Here is a 24,366-nt window from a genome sequence, read left to right as displayed (position 1 = left end):
ACTGTCCCCACAGGGTCTTCTTGGCCGTAATCTTTATGGAAGCAGATCGCCAGTTCTATCACCCTCAAAGCTGCTGGGTGGATTTGAACCGTCCACCTTTTGGTTAGCAGCTGAGCACTTAACCACTGCACTACCAGGGTTCTTTTTATAAGTGTATTAATGTAGAATTGGAAGGAGCCCTAGTGCAATAGTTAAGTGCAATAGTTAAGGTGCAATAGTTAAGTGCTTGCAGGTGCTAGCTGAAAGGTCAGTGGTTCAAAACTACCAGCCACTCCATGGGAGAAAAGACCTGGTGATCTACTCCCATAAAGATTACAGCCTAGGAAATCATTTGGGGCAGGTCTACTTTGTCCTACAGGGTCACTATGAGTCGGAATGGACTGGATGGCACACAATAACAACAACCATATATGATTACTGAAAGTAAAATAACAATTTTATGAAAATAAGAAAAGGTATTACTAACTAGCTATTCTTAGAAGGGAGTCCCTGGGTGGTGTAAATTATTAAGCGCTTGGCTACTAACTGAAAGGTTGGCAGTTCAAATTCACCCAGAGGCACCTCCAAAGAAAGCTCTGGAGATCTTCTTCTGAAAGGTCACAGCCATTGAAAACTCTGCAGTTCTAGTCTGAAATACATGGAGTCGCCATGAGTCAAATCAACTTGATGGCAACTGTATTAGTTTGGTTTATTTTTAGAAGAGTTAAGATTCTCTGGCTGAATTATAAAATCAATAGTTTCATCAATTCATTGTTTAGCTCAAAAATTAGAATAAAATTTTAAAGAAACTATTGAGGAGATTTTTGCTTGAAACAGTCCCCTTACCAAAATATATTTTTATATAAATTAATAAACATAATGTCATCTCCTGAAACAAAGACAAAAAAGTCTAGGATGAATTGAGAAAATAATTTGATTTTTTAAAATGAAGATTAAAGTTTATTCTTCACTTCTGTGATAAGCTTCCTATTTTAAATAAATTAAGTAAACCTAAAGATAAAAACTATAAACATATGTTGTTAGTTGCTGTGGAGTTTATTCCAACTCATGGCAACCCCATGTGTACAGAGTAGAACTGCTCCATAGAGTTTTCAAGACTGTGACCCTGAAGAAGCAGACTGCCAGGCCTATCTTCCAAGGCACCTCTGGGTGGGTTCGAATCGCCAACCTTTTGGCTAGTACTGGAATGCTTAACCATTTGTGATATAATTAGATTAAAAAGAATACCTGACTGTTTTTCATGTGAATAGTATCTCAGTATGGCTGTTCTAAAAAAAATATCTGCCATACCTCTCTTCAAAAGCCCCAAATTCTAGTAACGTTTGGTTTTAGTTCTCTGAATAATACCTACATTTTAGTTCTTTATAACCTATACTATGGATTCACCAAAAAATAAAAAGAAACTTATCATGATTCCCATTTCATCTTGATCAATTCCTTATTTTGATAAAAAATACCAGTTAGTTTGGATAAATACCAATTCATTTGGATAACTTTTTTGTTTTAGGAAACGGCCTCTGTATTATCTACTGACAACCTACAATACTGTTCAGAAATTCTGTATTTCTAAAGTATTTATTTGCATATTGAACCTCAAATGATAATTACCTTTCCACTGAGACAAAAACAGAAGTCTTGAAAATGGGGAGGAATACAAATTTCAGGCTGTTGATTCTCAACTATACCTCCTCCCAGATTCTGACACTTGGCCCCATGGATAGGGGAGGAGTTGAGCAGAAGTAAGCCCTCCCTACCCCATCTCCTATCCTAGACTCAGGATAAAAAGAGACTATTGACAGGAATGTGTTAAAAGTGTGAACAGTGTTGTTGCTATTGTTAGGTGCCATTAAGTCACAGCGATGGGTACAAAAAAGGCTGAAGAGACACTCTTTTACCTAATATTCTGGGTTGTGGATTAGCAGCATATTTACTCATTAATCAGTAATATATAAGATAAAAAAAATCTAGATTGGTGAATCTGAGAACACATTTTTAATAATTAAATAACAAAGAATGTCCATGAACACCCATATGCCCAGCCTCTAGATTTTAAATTGATTTAGAACTCATGAAACACAAACCTTTATGGCAGAACTAGAAGTCTGTTTCCACCAGGCCCTCATACCTGACAGCAGCCAATCCGGCTCCTTCAAAATTCTGAAGAATTAACTACATCAAGAGTCATCATTTTTATGCATTTCATATTTAAACAGCAAATGTTATAGATCAAAAAACACTCACAGAAGTCTAAATTAATGTTCCTTTTCTTAGACATCTAGTCTTTTCGCCATGAAAACACTGAGAAACTGGTAATATACTCCAAATCTCTCTTATGTCAGATATTAATATGCCAAATCAAAAATTTGACTGTAATGATATATACTAACTCATCTCCCTACAATAATTAGTCTATAATTTAAACTCTTTTATCTATAATGGTATACAATAAAGCCTCTATCCTAACAATAAGACATTAGAATCTCAGAACAAACTATGCTGGTTACTAAAAGAAAATTTATGTTAAAAAAAAAATTACAAAAGACTTGGTTTTAGATCATAGAAACGTTCCGTGTATGAATATAAGAAAACTGTCAAAGTCACCTTTCTACTCTATCATCTTTACAATGTCAATAATTTCAAGATCTAATAAGAATTTTTTACTTCTATCTTTGCAATTCAGAATGCTTCCTTTGGTCAAATTTCTTATTTTCATGATTTTTCAACTCATAGCTTTTAATCTAATTTATCAGGAGAGGATTTTCTCAAATATATGAGAGGAGGGAGAAACTCACATGGCATTAGTGACCCAAATTCAAGACCTTTCAATATTTATATATAAGAACTTCCGAGATTTAGTTTAGTATTATTTAAAAGGGAGTATTGTTCTTTTTCCAAACCTAGCTACATTCTTTCAGCCTTTAAAAGGAACTGGAGCTACTGTCAACAGATGCTAAAAAGCACAGAAGAAACAGACTTTTAGTTCTATACAGATTCAACATGTCTTTAAATAACCTCAAAAGATACTAAAGAAATCAGTTAGTCAATTTCTTCCTGTGGATTTAAAGTGAAATTTTTTATAAAAATATTTTATTTCTTTTGTATTTCAAGATGTCATACAATTTTTAAACTTTAAATTCCAGAAAAAATATTCAGGGCCACTTTAGAACCCACTGACTATAAAGTGAAACCAGGTCATCTTATAAATTTGATTACTAAATAAGTTCACTAATTCACAATTAAATCCACAGAATCTGTTAGAAAATGTCTGGCAACACATGAACAGTAAGCAGGGCTGATAAATTTCTTTGCCACGTTTGAAGTCTTCCTGCCCTCAACCAGGAAGGCTATGTATTACACCATACATACAGCTCAAGGGAAAGACTGGTACACAAGGTTAATGGTACATAGGGTTGATGTATACAAGAAAATAGCCCAAGTTCTGCTATAATACCAATATCCTCATTTGAATCACAACTTTCCACTTCACTGTTCTCTTTTTGAAACTAAAAGAATTTACTAAAAGCAATGCCTCAATGGACTTTAAGTACCATTTTAAAAGAGGTATCATATTAGGCAGAAACCTCTAATTAGGGCAGATGAAACTTCAGAATGTACATAATTTTATTTCCATTCATAAAGCAAACACATTTAGCAGTCTATAAACCCAATCAAAAAATAAATAACACTTGGGCAAACTAATACTATGGGAAGTATTAATATGAATTTATCGCTAATCAAGACTTTTTTTCTATTAGCTTGTCTGTCAATCTTTTAATTCAAAATAAAAATGTGAACCAACATTATGTAATCATAAAGTGTATGATTTGAGAACTGAGTAAAAATAAACTAGTAAATTTCAAACATTACTTTCCATAATTTTCCACTGATATTAGATAATGTTTTTATATAAATATTAAATTCAAATTTACCATTATTTTCAACTGAATTTAAAGTAAGTATGAAGTTGTATATATTTTTAAATGTAAGGAAAAGGTTGTTTTAACATGCAACAAACAGAAAAGAGATTTGAGTCCTTTCTCAGATAATACAAAATATTTTTTTCCTTTGAGCAAGTTTAAAAAAGAAAATTGCAAACCAGAGACTCAAATACAATTTTCTATCCATAGCTTGGTATTTAACCTTTTAATGTGCAAGTCAACAAAAACAGCTTTAAACTGGTTCCCATATTTGAAGACAAGGTCCATTCTAGGAGATGGCACTTGTCTGTGTCAATGAGAAATTTTAAGAAATAATAATTAAATCAACAAAGTTATACTGAAAGTTTTTAATGTTAAAAGTGTATATTTTAAAACCTCCTAAAAAAAAACCCTCAAATCACACTCTTTTTGCTATGAACTTTGCCAGCACTGTTCATGTTGGCCAGATAATAACCTAGTTTTCTTTAATAAAGTAAAATGAAATGCATACCAGCAGCAACTACAGCTGGAGGAGGCGAGCCTGCCTCACCACCACTTGTCTGACTCATTGATGCTACAGACGTTTCTCTAGGTGGAGGTAACTGTAACTCCTTTGGGAGAAGATCATAGACAGATTCTGTTGGGGGGGAGAAAATTTTAAAAAGAGTGTCAGTCAACAACCTAAATATATGTGCACAAAATGACAATATATGTCTTTTGTCTCACAAAGAGAACTTTGTTATTCACAAAAAATGAATCCCATATAATTAATGCTATAGAATTATTAGCATATATTTTTCCTTTACTGTATAATTTTATTGAACTGAGGAATGAATTTTCCATTAGTTCTGTCCCCTGTTTTTTCCTTGGGTTTATTCCTTTTAATCACAGACAACTCCCAGAAAGTTATTAAATTTTAAAACTAGGCAGAATAAAAGAAATGTCAAATAACCTAAAATGGTTCAGTTCTCTTTCTCTGAAATAATAAGACTGTAACTTACCCTTCATTATACAGGAGATAGCATATACTAGTGTTTATTAGCTTGAAACTGGCTTCTCCAATTAGTCCATTAGTGTAGTCCTGTTCTTTCACCAAGCACCCTTTGGCAAATATTTTAATGCAACATTATCTTAATGTGTTTTTCCCTCCTAAAGAAGCTAAAAAAGAATGTCATGGCTCAAGGAAATACCTCTGACTTTCTGAAGCATTTCCAAGCTTGGAAAGGCACAGGTATAGGATATTCTTAAACCAGAAAATATAAACACCTATATTAGATTATGATCACCTTTCTATCCAGATTAAATACCGTACCTTTTAAAAGTATTTTATAATATTTTAATTGCCCATAAAATTCAATTTATATCTACTACTTAAAATAATTGTATTGTAGTTATTATTTATGGTTTTTAAACAAATAATTCTCAAGATAACCTCTAAAGGTAGTAGAATCAATGTTGGAAGGAATGTCAAAAGACCAGTTAGAAGTGTATGCCCATTTTCAAAAAGAACTGAGGGACAGAGTTTAAAGGACTTGTCTAGTACTCCAAGAAATCCAATATTCCAACAATTAAAGATTATTAGTTATCTGCATGAGTGATTAAAAACATAGGTGGCACTGAAAGACATTTTATCCTTGGTAATAGATAACACTTTTAGATAACTGATTACTGAATTCATAAATACTTTGATTCTCCCAGTTAATCACTGAAGTATGTATCCTAACTTTGATGTGGATAGGGATAGGGAAGAAGGTCATGAAGAAAAGATAAAATTAGAAATTGTCCTCTTAAATTATCTTCATTCACAGTAAAGAATCAACTTAAAAGTTTCTTTTGAAAAACCCTATTACCTAACACTTGAAATTTTCATTTTCAAAGCATTTGGCAAATTCGTCATCTGTTTGAATATAATATGCCCTGACTGAAAATTTTCAGCTTGTTAAAAAGTTGCAAAAAGCTTTAAGTAAATTACTTACATCTTTCAAACAAGCTGTGTGTGCATGTGGGCGTGGGGGTGGTAAGGAGAACCTAATAGAAATGCCATATCACCAAATATTCATTTTAATTATTTTTCTCAATCCATGTAGAAGAGTTCCTTAGACATAAAAGAGATGCATACTCAACTTTATTTTTTTGTCCAAACAGAACAGAAATTTGAAAATAAAAATAGCTTGGATGAAAAGAGAAAAGGATCTATCAAAATACATTTATGTCAAGAAACAAAAAAATGTATCCTACATCAAATGGGAAAAAGACAGTCTTTTTAACAAATGGTGCTGGCAAAACTGGATATCCACCTGCAAAAAAATGAAACAGGACCCATACTTCACACCATACGCAAAAACTAATTCAAAATGGATCAAAGACCTAAATACAAAGCCAAAAACTATAAAGTTCACAGAAGCAAAAATAGGAACAATGCTACAGGCCCTAATACATAGCATTAATAGCATACAAACCATAACCATCAACACACAAACCCCAGAAGATAAGCTAGACAACCGGGATCTTCTAAAAATCAAACACCTATGCTCTTCAAAAGACTTCACCAAAAGAGTCAAAAGAGAACCTACAGACTGGGAAAAAATTTTTGGACAGTACAAGTCAGACAAAGGTCTAATCTCCATAATCTATAAGAAAATCCAACACCTCTACAGCAAAAAGACAAATAATCCTATTAAACAATGGGCAAAGGAAATGAACAGATACTTCACCAAAGAAGACATTCAAGCAGCCAACAGACACATGAGGAAATGCTCGTGACCACTAGCCATTAGAGAAATGCAAATTAAAACCACAATGAGATACCATCTCACCCCAGCATTACTGGCACGAATCAAAAACACTGGAAATTAACAAATGTTGGAGGCGCTGCGGGGAGATCGCAACTCTTACGCACTGCTGGTGGGAATGCAAAATGATACAACCATTTTGGAAAATGATATGGCGCTTCCTTAGAAAGCTAGAAATAGAAATACCATACGATCCAGCAATCCCACTCCTAGGAATATACCCTAGAGAAATAAGAGCTGTCACTCAAACAGACATATGCACACCCATGTTCACTGCAGCATTGTTCACAACAGCAAAAAGATGGAAACAACCTAGATGCCCATCAACAGATGAATGGATAAACAAACTATGGTACATACACACAATGGAGTTTTATGCAATGATAAAGAACAATGATGAATCTGTGAAGCATCTCATAACATGGATGAAAGTGGAGGACATTATGCTGAGTGAAATAAGTCAATCACAAAAGGACAAATATTATATGAGACCTCTATTGTAAAAACTCATGAAAAAGTGTACACACAAAAAGTAACAATCTTTGTTGGTTACAAGGGATGGGAGGGGTGGGGGGGAAATACTAAATAGGCAATAGATAAGTGGTATCTTGGGTGAAGGGTGAGACAGTACACAATACTGGGGAAACCAGCACAACTTGTACAAGGAAAGGTTATAGAAGCTCCACAGACACATCCAAACTCCGTGAGGGACTGAATTGCTGGGCGGAGGGCTGTGGGGACCATGGTCTCAGGGAACATCTAGCTCAACTGGCATTACACAGTTCATAAAGACAATGTTCTACATTTTACCTTGTTAAGTAGTGTCTGGGGTCTTAAAAGCCTGTGAGCAGCCATCTAAGATACTCTACTGGTCTCATCCCTTCGGGAGCAAGGGAGAATGAAGAGAACAGGATACAATGAACAGATTAGTCCAAAGGACTAATGCACCACAGCTACCAAGGCCTCCAGACTGAGTTCAGTACAGCTGGACGGTACCTGGCTACCACCACTGACTGCTCTGACCGGGATCACAACAGAGGGTTCTGGACAGAGCTGGAGAAGGATGTAAACAAAATTCTAACACCCACACAAAAGACCAGATTTACTGGCCTGAAAGAGACTGGAGAAACCCCAAGAGTATGGCCCCCAGACACCCTTTTAAACTCAGTGGTGAAGTCACTTTTGAGGTTCACCGTTCAGCCGGGGATTGGACAGTCCCATGAAACAAAACGAGACTAATCAGACTTAGCAGTCCAGGGACAAGGACTAGAAGGCAGAAGGGGACAGGAAAGCTGGTGATAGGGAACCCAAGGTTGAGTAATGACAGAGCTGGCAGGCAGTGGGGTTGTTAACCATTGTCATAGGGCGACATGTCTACTAACTGTTTAATGAGAAGCTATTTTGTTCTGTAAACCTTCATCTAAAGTGAGAATAGCAGCAGAACTGGAAGAACACAATTGATGTCACTGAACTGTGCATGTAGAAATTTTTAAAATGGTGTATGTTTGGCTATGTATATTTTCACCAAAAAAAAAAAAAAAAAAAAGGTCAAGAAGGGAGAGGATTGACATGTTGTGGGGTTGTTAAGCAATGTCATAAAACAATATGTGTACTGACTGTTTAATGAGAAACTATTTGTTCTGTAAATCTTCACGTAAAGTACAATAAAAAAAAAAAAAATGTATCCTAGTAATAGTCCAGTCACTAATAGCACTTCACTTGTCAGAACTGTTTCTCCACTTCTCCAATTGTAAAAATCAATCAAGCTAATCAACTTTTTAAACCATGGACTGAAACACTCTACCTTTCCCAGAGAAGGGTATAAAGTTGAGTCTGTATTAGTAGTATAAAAGCAATGTTAATAAAAGTCCTTTGGATAATGGGGGAGGAAAAACTGTGAAACTGAGGGTGAGAACAGTTGCATAACTCAAAGAATGTAATCAATGTCACTGAACTGTACACGAAGAAAATGTGCAACTGGTGTATGTTCTGCTGTGTATATTCTGAATCACACAAAAAAAAATTATTAAAAGAAATACACTGGAAAGTGGCTAAATACTGAACTTGTTATATCCCAGCCCTAACTAAAAGGCCTCCCTCCTAAATAAAAGCCACCTCCCCACTTCACCCCCCAAAAAGCTAAGTAATGTAAAGTGCAAGGTCAAGTGGAAGGTGTAGGAAGCATGAATTTATTCATCAAAGGTTATTTTTCTGATTCATTGACTCAAGTGTTGAAAAATTAAAGAAGTCCGTCTTGCCCGAAGTTTTATTGTATCTATTCAGGGGAAGCAGCAGTTAATACAGTTGTTAGCAGTACAGGCTCTGATTTCAGATAGAACTGGGTTGGCTCTGTCACTTTAAACAACTTACTTAACCTCTCTAACACTTAAATTCTCATTTAAACTCTTCTTTTACTCCAATATCTCAAAGGTATTCCCCCTAAGCTGTAATTGTACAACCTGACCACATACACTGGCCTTTCTCTTAAATCTGCTTCCCATCAGACATCAAATAATTAAAAGGAATATAAATTATGCTATTAATACTATTGTTACTTAGTCCTAAATTTAATCTAAATTAAATACTTTTACAGTCTCCACTAGCCAACGAAAGAATGCCTGAACAAGAGTATGTTGTTGTTGTTAGGTGACGTCCAGTCGGTTTGGACTCCTAGCAACCCTATTTACAAAAGAAGAAAACACTGCCTGGTCCTGCACCATCTTCACAATCGGTGTTGTGCTTGAGCACATTGTTGCAGCCACTGTGTCAATCCATCTCCTTGAGGGTCTTCCTCTTTTTCGCTGACCCTCTACTTTACCAAGCATGACATCCTTCTCCAGGGGCTGATCCCTCCTGATAACACATCCAAAGTATGCGAGACGTAGTCTTGCCATCCTTGCTTCTAAGGAGCATTCTGGCTGTAGTTGTTCCACGACAGATTTGTTTGTTCTTTTGGCAGTCCATGGTATATTCAATATTCTTAGCCAACACCACAATTCAAAGGCATCAATTCTTCTTTGGTCTTCCTTACTCATCATCCAGCTTCTGCACACATATGAGGTGATTGAAAACACCATAGCTTCAGTCAGGCGTACCTTAGTCTTCAAGGTGACATCTTTGCTTTTTAACACTTCTAAGAGGTCTTCTGCAGCACATCTGTCCAATGCAATGCATCATTTGATTTCTTGACTGCTGTTTCCATGGGTGTTGACTGTGTATCCAAGTAAAATGAAATCCTTGACAACTTCAATCTTTTCTCCGTTTATCATGATGTTGCTTACTGGTCCAGTTGTCAGGATTTTTTTCTTTATGTTGAGGTGTAATCCACAGCGAACAAGAGTATAGGCACTTTAAATTCAAGAAAGCTATAGACAGTCCTAAGTAAGTGTTATGTTGGGTCATAAAATCTATTTTTCTTTTGTTATCTTTTAAATGGTTCAGATAAAGGAGGAATGAAATTCTAGATTTACAAACACACAATACGAAGAAAGGGAGTGGGAAATCCACAATGGAAAGGCAGGTTCCTGACAAAAGGCTTCCTTGGAAAACTACTTCTAATTTTACAAAAAGAAAGAATAAAGTTTTTTGGGGAGGTGATGAAAATATTCCCAAAGTAGATTATGGTGATGGTTACACAACTCTGTAAATATACTAGCAACTGCTGAATTGCAAACTTTAAACAGGTGAACTTTATGGTATAAGTTACATATCAATAAAGCTGTTTTAAAAAGGGGGGAAAGGAGAGAGAAAGAGAAATAGACCAAGCATAACTGAAAACTGCACAAGAGTAAGCAAGGTCTCTATCAATGTTCCTGATAAATTTCATGGATAAAAATACCTCTTCACAAAGCTCTGTGAAAAGTGAAATTATAAAGGTCAAGCTACAGGCAAACTAATCTAATCTGCTTTTTTTCTTTTTCTTTTTCTTTTTTATTGTACTTCAGGTGAAGGCTTACAGAACAAATAGTTTCTCATGAAACAGTAGTACACATGTTGTTTTATGACACTGGTTAACAACTCCACAACATATCAACCCTCTAACTTCTCAACCTTTTCTTTTTGGTGAAAATACACATAGCCAAAGATACACCACTTCCAAAATTTCTACACGCACAGTTCAGTGACATTGACTACGCTCTTCCAATTGTGCTGTTATTCTCACTTAAGATGAAGGCTTACAGAACAAAATAGTTTCTCATTTAACAGTTACTACAAATGTTGCCCTATGACGATGGTTAACAATCTCACTACACATCAACAATATCCTTACTCAACCTTGGGTTCCCTATCACCAGCTTCCTTGTCCCCTTCTGCCTTCTGGCCCTTGTCACTGGACTCCTGTACCTCATGAGTCTCATTTGGTTTTACGGAGCTGTCCACTCCCAGGCTGAACGCTGAACCTCGGAGGTAACTTCACCACTGAGCTAAAAGGGTGTCTGGGGGCCATACTCTCGGGGTTTCTCCAGTCTCCTTTAGGCCAGTAAATCTGGTCTTTTTTTTTTGTGAGTTAGAATTATGCTCTACATCCTTCTCTAGCTCTGTCCAGAACCTTCTGTTGTGATCCTGGTCAGAGCAGTCAGTGGTGGTAGCCAGGCACCATCTAGCTGCACTGGACTCAGTCCGGTGGAGGCCTTGGTAGCTGTGGACCATTAGTCCTTCAGACTAATCTTTTCCTTGTATCCTGTTCTCTTCATTCTCCCTTGCTCCCGAAGGGATGAGACCAGTGGAGTATCTTAGATGGCTGCTCACAGGCTTTTAAGACCCCAGACACTACTCACCAAGGTAGAATGTAGAGCATTGTCTTTATAAGCTGTGTTATGCCAGTTGAGCTAGATGTTCCCCAAGACCACGGTCCCCACAGCCCTCCGCCCAGCAATTCAGTCCCTCACGGAGTTTGGATGTGTCTATGGGGCTTCCATGACCTTTCCTTGTACAAGTTGTGCTAGTTTCCCCTGTATTGTGTACTGTCTCACCCTTCACCCAAGATACCACTTATCTATTGCCTATTTAGTATTCCCCCCTCCACCCCTCCCATCCCTGGTAACCAACAAAGATTGTTACATTTTGTGTGTGAACTTTCTCAAGGGTTTTTACAATAGAGGTCTCATACAATATTTGTCCTTTTGTGACTGACTTATTTCACTCAGTGTAATGTCCTCCAGTTTCATCCATGTTATGAGATGGTTCACAGATTCATTGTTGTTCTTTCTCATTGCATAGTACTCCATTGTGTGTATGTGCCATAGTTTATCAGTTCATCTGTTGATAGGCATCTAGGTTGTTTCCATCGTTCTGCTACTGTGAACAATGTTGCCATGAACATAGATGTGCATATGTCTATTCGAGTGACAACTCTTATTTCTCTAGGATATATTCCTAGAAGTGGGATTGCTGGATCGAATGGTATGTCTATTTCTACCTTTCTGAGGAAGCGCCATATCATTTTCCAAAATGGTTGTACCATTTTGCATTCCCACCAGCAGTGCATAAGTGTTCCGATCTCCCCGCAGCCCCTCCAACATTTGTTATTTCCAGTGTTTTTGATTCGTGCCAGTAATGCCGGGGTGAGATGGTATCTCATTGTGGTTTTAATTTTCTAATCTGCTTTTTTAAGAAATATGAGGAAAACGCTGCACGCTAAATTCAGTAAAATACCTGGTAAAAATCTTTAAAGGTTCTTGCAGACAAGATGAAGAAATGCTGACTTAATAGATGATTTCTAAGCAACAGCACTCAAAAATTTATAGGTTCAACCTAGAAGGAAGTATTTATTAGTACCACAACATGGAGTTTTTTCCTATTCTTCATCTTGTTTTTTATCAACAACTTGAAAAAATATAAAGAATTTGCTAATGACACACTTAAATGGGATATATAATATGCCATAATTTATCACAGATCATGAAAGACTGGAATATCTACCCAAAAGAATAAGGTAAAATTTAATAAGGATTAATGTAACAGCGGGTAAAACAGCTCTTACACAATGCTTATATGCACTCACCGTTTTAAATCCAGAAGTTACTTTTCCACTAGTTTTCTAAGGAAGTCTTTCCTTAATCTGGCAGAACTGGGGTGACTGTTCTCTTATATATTTTTTTTCTATTAATGTTGCTAATAATTTGATTGTGCAATAACGTTTAATAAGCTCACTTAATAATTCATTATGAATTTTAGTTCACCAAAATCTCAACAAAAGTGCACTGCTAAAAGTATCCATGTAGTAGAATCAGGACAAGTGGGATACAAAAAAAACTACATTAACATAAATTGTTAATATAAATGTATTAAAAAATTAGGCAGAAAGGGTAGCAGGCTCTGAGTATCAAGAATATAGGCGCAATAGCAAGCAGCCTAAGGCAATTAGAGGGAAGGAGGAAATGGAGCAATGAAGCCAACATTTCCAGATACTGAAAAGAAATTAATGCTTCTCATTGTTGGGTAGGAAGGTGAACAATGTAGAAATCAGCTGACTGGCTGGCTTGTTTTGCTTGGTCATTCTGGAAACTCTACTTGATCCATTTATGTCACTGATTATTTCTGGGCCAATTCAGTCCTTTACTCTTTGACACTGAGTGTGAGGGGGTGGAAGAATTTCACTATACTGTGTCAAGATCAAAGTAGACAGAAATCCTATCTTGAGGGCACAGGAGAGTGAGAGAGAAGGGAAAAATTGTTAACTTAATAGTGTAGTTTAATTTTTTTTTCCTTCTCAGTTGGGCACTCTGTGCTCTAACTACTGATTGCCCAAATCCCGTTCTCTAATGCTTCATTCTGTTATTGCTCAGTTCCAGGAAAAGATAAAAAGACCTTAAATTCCCATATTCCCTCTTTCCCCCTGAAGAGTCCTGGAAGATAAACCAAAAGAAACGCTGAGAAAAGACAAGCTTTTCTTGATCTTGTCTCTCAGCAAAGTAACAACAATACAACTACAGTTACCATTTATTGAGCATGGGGTGGGGGGCAGGGGGAGGCACTGTGCAAAGCTCTTTACATACACTTTCTCATGCAATCTCAAAACAATCCTAAGAACTTGAGGCTTGTGTAATAGTAAAAAATGAAAAACATATGTGATTAAAAAAAAGGAGGGGGAAATGATAAATACAAAGTTTAGACAGTAGTTTCCTTTGATGGGGAGACAAGGAGATGGGACTAAAGAGAAGCAGAAATAAGTTAGTTTCTTCTTTTTACTATAAATATATAACCATGAGTTTTCTTTTTACTATAAATATATAACCAAATTAAATAAACACAATAAAATTAGGCCTATGCAAGCATAGTGCGTATTATGATTAATGAAATTCTTTGCACCTGAGGTCCATTTAAAACAAAAGAGAAGATTCTGAGGCCAAGCCCAGTAAGTGCAGGAGCTAAGATTCAAACACAGACATATCAGTCTAATTCCAAAGCTAATGTTCTTAATCATTATGCTGTACTGTCTATCTAATATAAGCACACAACCACACATATATGAGCACACACATTCACACACACACAGTATGGTATAGTGCAAAGAAAATTAAATTTGGAGTTAGGAGGCCAATATTTGACCTTTATTTTGCCAATAATTAGCTCAAATTTTTGGATAAATAACTTAAATTTTTGAAATCTCAGTTTATTTCTAAATAGGAATTAAGATGCCTACATTGTCAAAAGAATTGCAGTGAGGCTTCAATAAGATGATTCATGTTAAAAAAGACTCTCCCTGTAAGTTATTATTCCTTTTTTGGAATTTTCACTCCACCTTACCTTTGTTAACCTGAGAATTAACATTTATTTCAGTTGCTTTGGGGTCAAAGTGTAAAGACCAAAAGTGTTAGAGAGCCCACCCACTTTATGACTTTTCTCAAAACTGCCTTATTTACTTTCAAGAATAAAAGTTGTATGCCACAAATACAACTGACTTAACTCTACACAGAGATGAACAACAAAAAGGGGGAAAAAAGTTCTGTAAACAAGATATTTCTGTTCAATTGTCAAACAAGCAGCTAAATGGAACTAAATGTGGTAAAAAACAAAAAAAAAAAACAGTATTAATATTTTGTGTTGGGAACTCTTAAGAAATTTAACAAAGAGTGAGCTAATGCTCAGCACAGAGAGCAGTTATTCAGATAATGAGTGCTCCCAAATATCTTTTAGAAATCAAATACTATAATACTGAAAAACCTATTTTTAAAACAATTTTATCTTGTTTAAAAAATGGGGGTTAGGAGTAATTAATGTCACTGAATTGTACACTTAGGGGTGGTTAAAATGTCAAATTTATGTTACATATTTTACCATAATAAAATTTAAAAAAATGAGATTTTACTTTTTTTCTTATCTCTAAATACAGAGTTACGCCAGGCACCTGAAAGAGTTAAAAGACATTCTTTCACATCTCCATTAACTATTTCAGTAAGCTGGTGAATCCCAAGGCTATGGTTTCATGTTAGACATTCTACACAGAGTGCCTGGCACCTCTACCATGCTAACATAGTTCTCCACTGAAGAGAGACAGCATTCATTCTGTTAAAAACACTTCGGGCCTGACAGTCATGATACTTGGCATCTCCACTGGAAAAATGTACTGGCTGCACGTCTACTGGATATTCAGTTTCAGAAAGATTACAGAGTCCAAGAATAACCAGCAGGTGATACTCTTAACAAATTTTTCTCATTTAAGTTAATTTACTAGTCTGCAGTCACATATTTACTTATTCATATCACTCCTTCCACAAATTTTATTATTGTTTTCCTGAAACAATCTAGTGTTCTAAATATTTTAAAATAATACACCAACAGTTGTTGTCAAGTTGATTACAATTCCTGATGACCCCATATGTGTCAGGGTAGACCTGTGCTTTATATAAATTGTATCAATTTGGGGAATAAGAAAACTAACTTGAGATACATGGTCATTTTAATACAGCACATCATATATTATTCTAAAGGGTATTATTTTTCACTTAAAAGAAAACTTCACCCTCAAGGTATAAAAACTTAGGTGATCTGCAAAACATGGTTCAGCTCTTTGTTGCTATTCCCTTCTATACTCTTCAGGAAAAAAAATTTTTTTTTCTTTTTAATTAGCAATACTTAAAGAGGTAATAAACGCAAGTCAGTCTTGTTTGGGCTGAATTTCATGCTTTAAAATAATGACTTTTAGCCAGAATCACTGTTGCTTTATAAAAATATGCATTCTGTGATACTACTTCCTGTAAACCGTATTCAGTAGGTATGCAATGGAACTCCAGACATCTTCACTTTGGAAAAACAAAAACATATTTCCACGTGCAATTCTCACATTCCCTGTTGATAACCACTGTCTTAAATTAAGAGGCAGAAGTAACGAACTTGGTCATTTGTCCATTACCACTCATGGGTAGACAAGGATTTTTGATCACTGTAAACAATCAGCTTATCTCTCAAAGTATGAGGTTTGCACATTCCTCCTGTTTATTGCTGATAATCCTTGTGTAGAGTAGAAAAGACAACGCAAACTTTGACTTCTACAGTACTGAAGGAGGAAAAAAATTCATGCTCTATAAACAGAAGAAAACTGATAGGAAATAGCTTAAGGCTTTAAAAATCACCAAAAATAAAGACTGTAAGAACTGAAAATAATTATTTGTTCATTAGAAAATGGTGGTTTAGATGATGATGGGGCAAAAGTGCAGGAGGTAGGACATTCTGGTAATGGTAAGCAGAAAAACAAGGTGGTTTTTAAACTTTTTGTTTGTTTAGTTTTTGCTTTCCATCTCTCAGATTATGGGTATAAGAAACGGAATAATATTTTAGAATTGTTTGAGTAGAATCAATCAAGGTAGATAATTTGCTCACTCATTCATATATTCATTCCTTAGATACATTACTGAAATATGTATCATCTCCCAGGCACATTATAAAATTCTAAATAGAGATCCTATGTGAAATATACATATTGCAAATATCTTCTCCCATAAGTTGCCTGCCTATTCATTCTTTCAACCGTGACTTTGATGAACAGGAGTCTTTAATTTTATTGAAGTCCAATCTATCAGTCTTTACCTTTATGGTTAGTGATTTCTGGGTCCTGTTTAAGAAATCTTTGCATACCCCAAGGACATAAAGATATTCTATGTTCTCTTCTTATTGCTTTACCTTTCATATTTATACCTATAATCCATCTGGAATTTGTTTTGCGTATTGTAAGGCTGAAGTCAAAGTTCATTGTTTTTCATATGGATATCCAATTGATCCAGCAAGGAACGTTTGTTTTTATTCCAAAAACTTGAGTCTCAGAAACATTCCATTTCATAAAGATGCAACAGACACACTTTTCCCTATTCAGCTAAAACTGCAGAACATTGTATATTTAAAAAAAAAAAAAAAAAAAGACGACTGAAAGGTATAGAAAACAAGGCAGATCAGCTAGGGATCACAAGAACCAGAAATAATATGGCAGTGAGTTCCCTGAGTTTTCTTTTTGCCAGGTGCTAGAGAAGCCAGCAACCTGGAAATGCCAAGGAGCACCAACAAAAAAAGCCATAAATTATTTCAGGATAAATTTTGATTTACTGATTTTTCTCATTACGTGTTGTAATTTTCTGTTTCTTTTTCTGACTGGTGATTTTCAACTGGATGCTAGATATTGTGAATTTCACTGTTGGGTGATGGATATTTTTGTATTCTGGTACCTATTCTTGAGCTGTGTTTGGGGACATGGTTAAGTTACTTAAAAACAGTTTGATCCTATTAGTTCTTGTTTTTAACATTGGTTAGGAACAACCAGAGTGTGTTTAGTCTATGGTTAAGTTTTCCCTACTACAGAGGCAAGACCCTTCTTAACCCTCTACCTAATGCTCCCTGAATTAAAAGGTTTTCTATTCTTGCTGGTGCAAATCAGCATCATTCCCAGCCCTATATGAGCTCTGATCCCTGCTGTCTCTATTCCTTTCAAGGGTTTTTTCCCCAGCCTTGGGTAGTTTTCTCACATGCTTGCAATGATCACTATTCAACTGAATATTCAAAGAAGAGCCTCTGTAACTCTCCACAGTTCTCTCTGGGTACATTGTTTTCCTCTCCAGTACTCTTCCCTAAGAACTCTAGCCGTCTTGGCCTCCCTGGACTCCTAGCTCCACTTCCTCAACTCAGGGAGACCACTGTGTTCTACCTGGATCTCCCCTTCTCTGCACCATGGCCGGGCAGTAAGCCAGGGCAATTGTAGGGCTCATCTCATTTGTTTTCTCTCTCAGGGATCACTGTCCTATGATGCCTGATGTTCAATGCAATGAGAACCATTGTTTTATATATTTTTGTCTGTTGTTTTGGTTATTTCAGTCAGGAGGGTAAACTTCGTCCCTGTTAATCTATTTTTGGCTGGAAGCAGTTCTTGTTGGTGGCTGCCATGGAGTCAGCCCCCAACTCATGGCAACCCCATGTACAACAGAACATGGATTGTTATAATCCATAGGGTTTTCAATGGTTGATTCTTTTCGGAAGTAGATCACTAGGCCTTTCTTCCTAGTCTGTCTTAGTCTGGAAGCTCTGCTGAAACCTGTTCAGCATCACAGCAACATGCAAGCCTCCACTGTGAGATGGGTGGTAGCAGCTCATGAGGTGCACTGGCTGGAAATTGAACCTGAATCTCCTGCATGAAGGTGAGAATACTACCACTGAACCACCGAAGCAGAAGTTACTCTGCTGTAATTTTAACCTGTATCAATATGTTCTTTGCTCAGAGGATGAAGAACTAATATCACCATATTCTACTTGGCAATCTTCAATAGATTTGAAGATTTTTCAGGTTACGTAATTAAATATTCAACAACTACTGTATGTGCCCTATGTATACTGGGGTAAGCCCTTTGAGGTTTAAAAAAGTGAGTCTTATTTATCTTCTCAAAAAGTACAAAAATAGTCTGCACATATACACACACATATCCTTTGTACTCTAGGCACAAAGGAAGATGTAAAATAAATTAAAAACATAGTAGTCCCTGCCCTCAAAGAACCAAAAATCTAGTTGGAACAATAAGGAACAAATATGAGACATTTAGAGAAGACAAGAAACAGGAGGCTATGATCTTAAGTAATCAATAAAGGATTCTTTGAAAAGAGACAGATTTAGTAATATTACCAGTACAAGCCTGTAACACCAATCAGTAGCAATAAGCAATCATCATAGACTCAGATACCTTCTAAATTCTAGTTTTGATTGTTCATAGCAGCACTAACTACAATAGCAAAAAGTAGGCTATGAAAATTTACAATTACGTGGCAGTATAACTATAAAATAAAACAGCGTTAATTAAATAAGACAGCACTAATTAAATATCTGTTGAATGAATATTTACATGAATATCTGTTTTATGAAAGGTAGTGAGGTTACAATACCTAAAAGTCAAGGTTCCCACTCTCATGGAGTTTAGTTTTCTTTAGAATTATGCGTATATAACTGAGAGGAATCTGTACTACAAATGCAGGTTTAGGGGCCAACTATATAATCTGTTCAATTCTCTCCAATGGTTAAAAACAAAAAAAAGTTCCTCAACTTATGCTCCTCTAAATGCTCTCTCTCTTTCCTCCTCTTCACAGCCAAACATCTTCCAAGATTATCTGTATTCACTGTCTCATGTCTTTTCTTTGACTTGCTCTTTAACCTACAGCAATCCAGTTTCCAACACTACTATATTAAAATTGCTCTTGCCATGATCCCCAGTAACCTGCTAATTGTTAAATGATACTTAACCCTTTCCACCCATTCAACCAAGTCAGAAACCTGAATGTCATATTTGAGTTCTATATGGGAGACTGCCTACTCATCTTTTCTCCCATCCTGTTTTATTACAGGAGCTAATAGGTTCTGATAGAAACTACTCTCATCTCTTTACTTCAGGTGATAGTTGGGTGATTCATGAGCAATTAATTAGATGCAATCCCTAGGATTTCTTGAATTGCCACTACAGAGAATATCAAGGTAGTCCCTCTTCAAAGGTCAAAGCCACAGAGGTAAAACTGGGCAAGACTGGAAGCTGTCTTTCCCACCATATAGGGAAAGCATTCATAGAAAATAAAGTTGAAATTCAGAGAAATCCTGTTTGGAAGAGTGCCTGCGAGACCCCCGGCCACCCACTCCCGAGTCTCCAGTCATGCCCCCGCACCAGAGAGAACATCTGTGTGACCCCCAGTCTCCAGTCCTGCCCCTCCCCCACCAGAGTGTTTGTGCTCCCCCCAGTCATCTGCCCTATCTTCTCCTTAAAACAACACCTTAATGCCTTGAAGACAGTAGACAATACCAAATCATATAAAGAAACAAGACAAGATGGCTCAACTAACTGATGAAAATAAAGGGGCAGAAAACCTTCCTGAGGAAAAGATGGCAATGGAACTGCCTAATAAGGAATTCAATAGGCTTATATATAGGGTCCTCAAAGAGATCAAGAAAAAACAGACAAAACCCTACAAGAATTCAGGAAAACAATACAAGAACAAAATGACAAATTAAACAATTAGAAATCATACAAAAATAGCAACTAGAAATCCAGACGACTGACAATAAAATATCGGAAATAGATGACTCAGTGGAAGGACACAGAAATAGAAATGAAACAAGGGAAGAAAGAATTTGCAACATAGAGGGCAAATCCCTTGGGACCAATTTCTTTGAGGAATAATCAGAAAAAAGAATGAAAAAAATAAGGAACGCCTAAGAGTTATGTGGGACACCATGAAGAGAATAACTTACGCTTGATGGGAACCCCAAAACAGGAGGGGACAAAAAAATGCACAGAGAATTTTTCTAGATGTGCTAGTAGAAAACGTCTACAACTCATGAAAGGCGAGAAGATTTCCCTCTAAGAAGCTCAACAAACCCTATACAAGACAGACTCCATAAGAAAGTCACCAAGACATATCATAAACAAACTTTCCCAGTACAAAGATAAAGAAAGGATTCTGAGAGCAGCCTGGGAAAAGTGAAATATCACCTATAAAGGGACTCCAATAAGACTAAACTCTGATTTCTCAGCAGAGACCATGCAGGCAAGAAGGCAATGGGATGATATATACAAAACCCTGTAAGAAAAGAACTGCCAATAAAGAATCATATACCCAGGACAATTGTCTCTCAAATATGATGGCAACATTAGAACATGTCCAGATAAAACTTTAAAGGAATTTGTAAAAACCAGATCATCTTTACAAGAAATATTAAAGGGAGTCCTTCAGATAGAGAACAAACAACAGCAGACAACAACCTGAGAGTAAGCCACACAATGGCATTACAAAGATAAATTACAAAAGTAAAATAAGGCTACAGAACCGAAAACAGGGAACCAGAGATGTCAATCTGAAATCGACAATAACTTCAAAACAAAGGGAGGGAATGAATGGTGTAGTTACAGAACTTCCATATGGAGAGGAAGTCAAGGCGATATCTAAAAATAACAGACTGTTTTAAACATAGGATAATAAAGGTAAACCACACAGTAACCACCAAGCAAATTAACAAACCTACCTACCAAAATAAAAAAGACTCAGTAAACACAAAACTGACAAAAACAAAGGAAATGAAAAGACAATCCGTGAACAAAAATAACTTAGCACAGAAAATTAAGCAGAACAAAGAAACTGTGCACATCACAAAAAAAAGCATAACAAAATGACAGCAGTAAATTTGTATCTATTGATAATCACATTGAATGTAAATGGGTTAAATGCACCAGTAAAGAGACAAAGTGGCAGAATGGGTAAAAAAAATATGATCCATTAATATGCTGCCTACAAGAGACATACCTTAGACACAAAGTCTAATGAAGTTAAAAATCAAAGGATGGAAAAAAATATACCAAGCAAACAGTAACCAAAAAAGAACAGGAGTGGCAATACTAATCTCTGACAAAATGGACTTTAAATCAAACTCCATCTTAAGAGACAAGGAAGGACATTATATAATGATTACGGGATCAATTCACCAAGAAGACATAACCATAATAAATATCTACATACCCAGCAACACAGCTCCAAAATATATAAGACAATACCTAACAGAAATGAGAGAGACATAGACAGTTCTACAATAATAGTCAGAGACTTTAATACACCACTTTCAACGATGGACAGAACAACTAGAAAGAAACCCAACAAAGATACAGAAGATCTAAATAATACAGCCAACCAACTTGACCTCACAGACATATACTCATAGTGACCCTACAGTACAAAGTAGAATTGTCCCATAGGGTTTCCAAGGAGTGGCTGGTGGATTCAAACTGCCGACCTTTTGATTAGCAGCCAAACTCTTAGGCACTGAGTCATCAAGGCTCCAGGTCTATTAAAACAAGCCTTGATAAATTAAAAAATATCAAAATAATACACAGGACCTTGTCAGATCACAATGCTACAAAATTAGAAATTAATAACGAAAAACAAGGAGAAAAATCAAATACTTGGAAACTGAACAACGCTATGCTTAAAAATTACTACGAAATAGAAGCAATTAAAAATGAAATAAAAAAAATTCCTAGAACCATACAAGAATGAAAATACAACATACCAAAACCTTTGAGACACAGCAAAAGCCGTACTTAGAGGCCAATGTATAGCAATAAATACATACATCAAAAAAGAAGAAAGGGCCAAAATCAGTACCTTAATCCTGTATCTAGAACAATCAGAAAAAGAGCAGCAAAAGAAGCCCACAGCTGCCAGAAGAAAGGAAGTAATAAAGATTAGAGCACAAATAAATGAAACAGAGAAACAACCGAAACAATAAGACTAGAAGCTGGTTCTTCGAAAGGATCAATGAAATCAACAAACCACTGGCCAAACCGACAAAAGAAAAAAAAAGGAGATGTCAATAACTCAAAAAAGAAATGAGACAGGCAACATTAGAACAGAACCAACTGAAATAAAAGGGATCATAACAGAATACTACGAAAAATTATACTCCTAGAGAAAATTTCTAGAAACACACTACCTACCTAAACTAACATAAACTGAGGTAGAATATCTGAACAGATTCAAAATGAAAGAAGAAATTGAAGCGGTCATTAAAAAACTACTAACCAAAAAAAAAAAAAAAGGCCCTGACCCAGATGGTTTCACTGGAGAATTCTACCAAACATTCAGAGAAGAGTTGACACCAATACTACTCAAACTATTCCAGAACATAGAAAAGGAAGGAATAACCTCGAATTCATTTTATGAAACTAGGATAACCCTGATACCAAAGCCAGGCAAAGACAACACTAAAAAAGAAAACTACAGACCAATATCCCTCACGAACACTTACGCAGAAATTCCCAACAAAATTCAAGCCAACAGAATCCAATAGCCCATCAAAAAAATAAATAATGCATCAAGACCAACTGGGATTCATACCAGGTATGCAAGGATGGTTAAACATTATAAAATAAGTCAACACTGCACCACATAAATGAAACAAAGGAAAAGAATTACATGATCATCTCAGCTGATGTTGAAAAGGCATTTGATAAAGTCAAACACCCATTCCATATAAAAACTCTCACCAAAATAGGAAAAGAATGGAAATTTCTCAACATAATTAAGGGCATATACACAAAAACCAACAGCCAACACTATTCTCAATGGAGAGAGACCGAAAGCATTCTCCCTAAGAATGAAAACCAGACAAAGATGCCCTTTAACACCACTTTTATTCAACATCATATTGGAAAAGTCCTAGCTAGAGTAACAAGAAAGGGAAATAAAGGGCATCTGAATTGCAAAGGAAGAAGTAAAACTATCCCCATTCGTAGACAATATGATCCTATACATCGAAAATCCCAAAGAATCCACAAGAAAGCTACTGGAACTAATAAACGGATTCAGCAAAGTGGCAGGGTATAAGAGCAACATACAGAAATTAGTTGGATTCCTCTAACATTAACAAAGAGAACTCTGAAAAGGAACTTGGGAAACAATACCATTTATTGTGCCCCCACAAAGCTGTTTAGGAATAAACAGCTACCTGGCCAACCTACCGGAAGAGATCCATATTTATGCCTATTCCAAGGAAACGTGACCTAACCAAATGTGGAAATTATCAAATAATATCATTAATAACACACACAAGTAAAATTCTGCTGAAAATCATTCAAAAGCGGCTGCAGCAGTACATCGATAGGGAACAGCCAGAAATTCAAGCCGGATTCAGAAGAGGATGTGGAACCAGGGATATCACTGTTGATGTCAGATGGATCCTGGCTGAAAGCAGAGAATACCAGAAAGACGTTTACCTGTGTTTTATTGATTATGCCAAGGCATTTGACTGTATGGATCATAACAAATTATGGATAACACAGAGAAGAAAGGGAATTCCAGAACACTTAATTGTGCTCATGAGGAACCTCCACATAGATCAAGAAGGCAGTCGTTCAAACAGAACAAGGGGATACTGTGAGGTTTAAAGTCAGGAAAGGTGTGTGCCAGGGTTGTATCCTTTCACCATACTTATTCAACTTGTATGCAGAGCAAATAATCCGAGAAGCTGGACTATATGAAGAAGAATGGGGCATCAGGATTGGAGAAAAGACTCATCAACAACCTGCGTTATGCAGATGACACAACCTTGCTTGTTGAAAGTGAAGAGGACTTGAAGCACTTACTGATGAATATCAAAGACTATAGCCTTCAGTATGGATTGCACCTCAATGTAAAGAAAACAAAAATCC

The 24,366-nt window shown here is 36.1% G+C and overlaps 1 protein-coding gene across 2 annotated transcripts in view; it reads right to left on the bottom strand.

Annotated features, from left to right (window-relative positions):
* NFAT5 (nuclear factor of activated T cells 5) overlaps positions 1–24,366 on the bottom strand; it is a 140,516-nt gene that overhangs the window by 56,465 nt on the left and 59,685 nt on the right. For both annotated transcript variants that reach the window (XM_023738414.1, XM_023738413.1), the window contains one exon: positions 4,429–4,554. In XM_023738414.1, coding sequence (XP_023594182.1) covers positions 4,429–4,554 — 126 coding nt within the window. Of the gene's footprint in view, positions 1–4,428; positions 4,555–24,366 lie in introns of those variants that run through there.

Source organism: Trichechus manatus, unplaced genomic scaffold (assembly GCF_000243295.1).
Source record: "Trichechus manatus latirostris isolate Lorelei unplaced genomic scaffold, TriManLat1.0 scaffold00116, whole genome shotgun sequence".
In the NCBI taxonomy this organism is placed as follows: Eukaryota; Metazoa; Chordata; class Mammalia; order Sirenia; family Trichechidae; genus Trichechus; species Trichechus manatus.
Note: the sequence above shows the minus strand (reverse complement) of the source record. Positions and strands in the feature narration are given on the sequence as shown.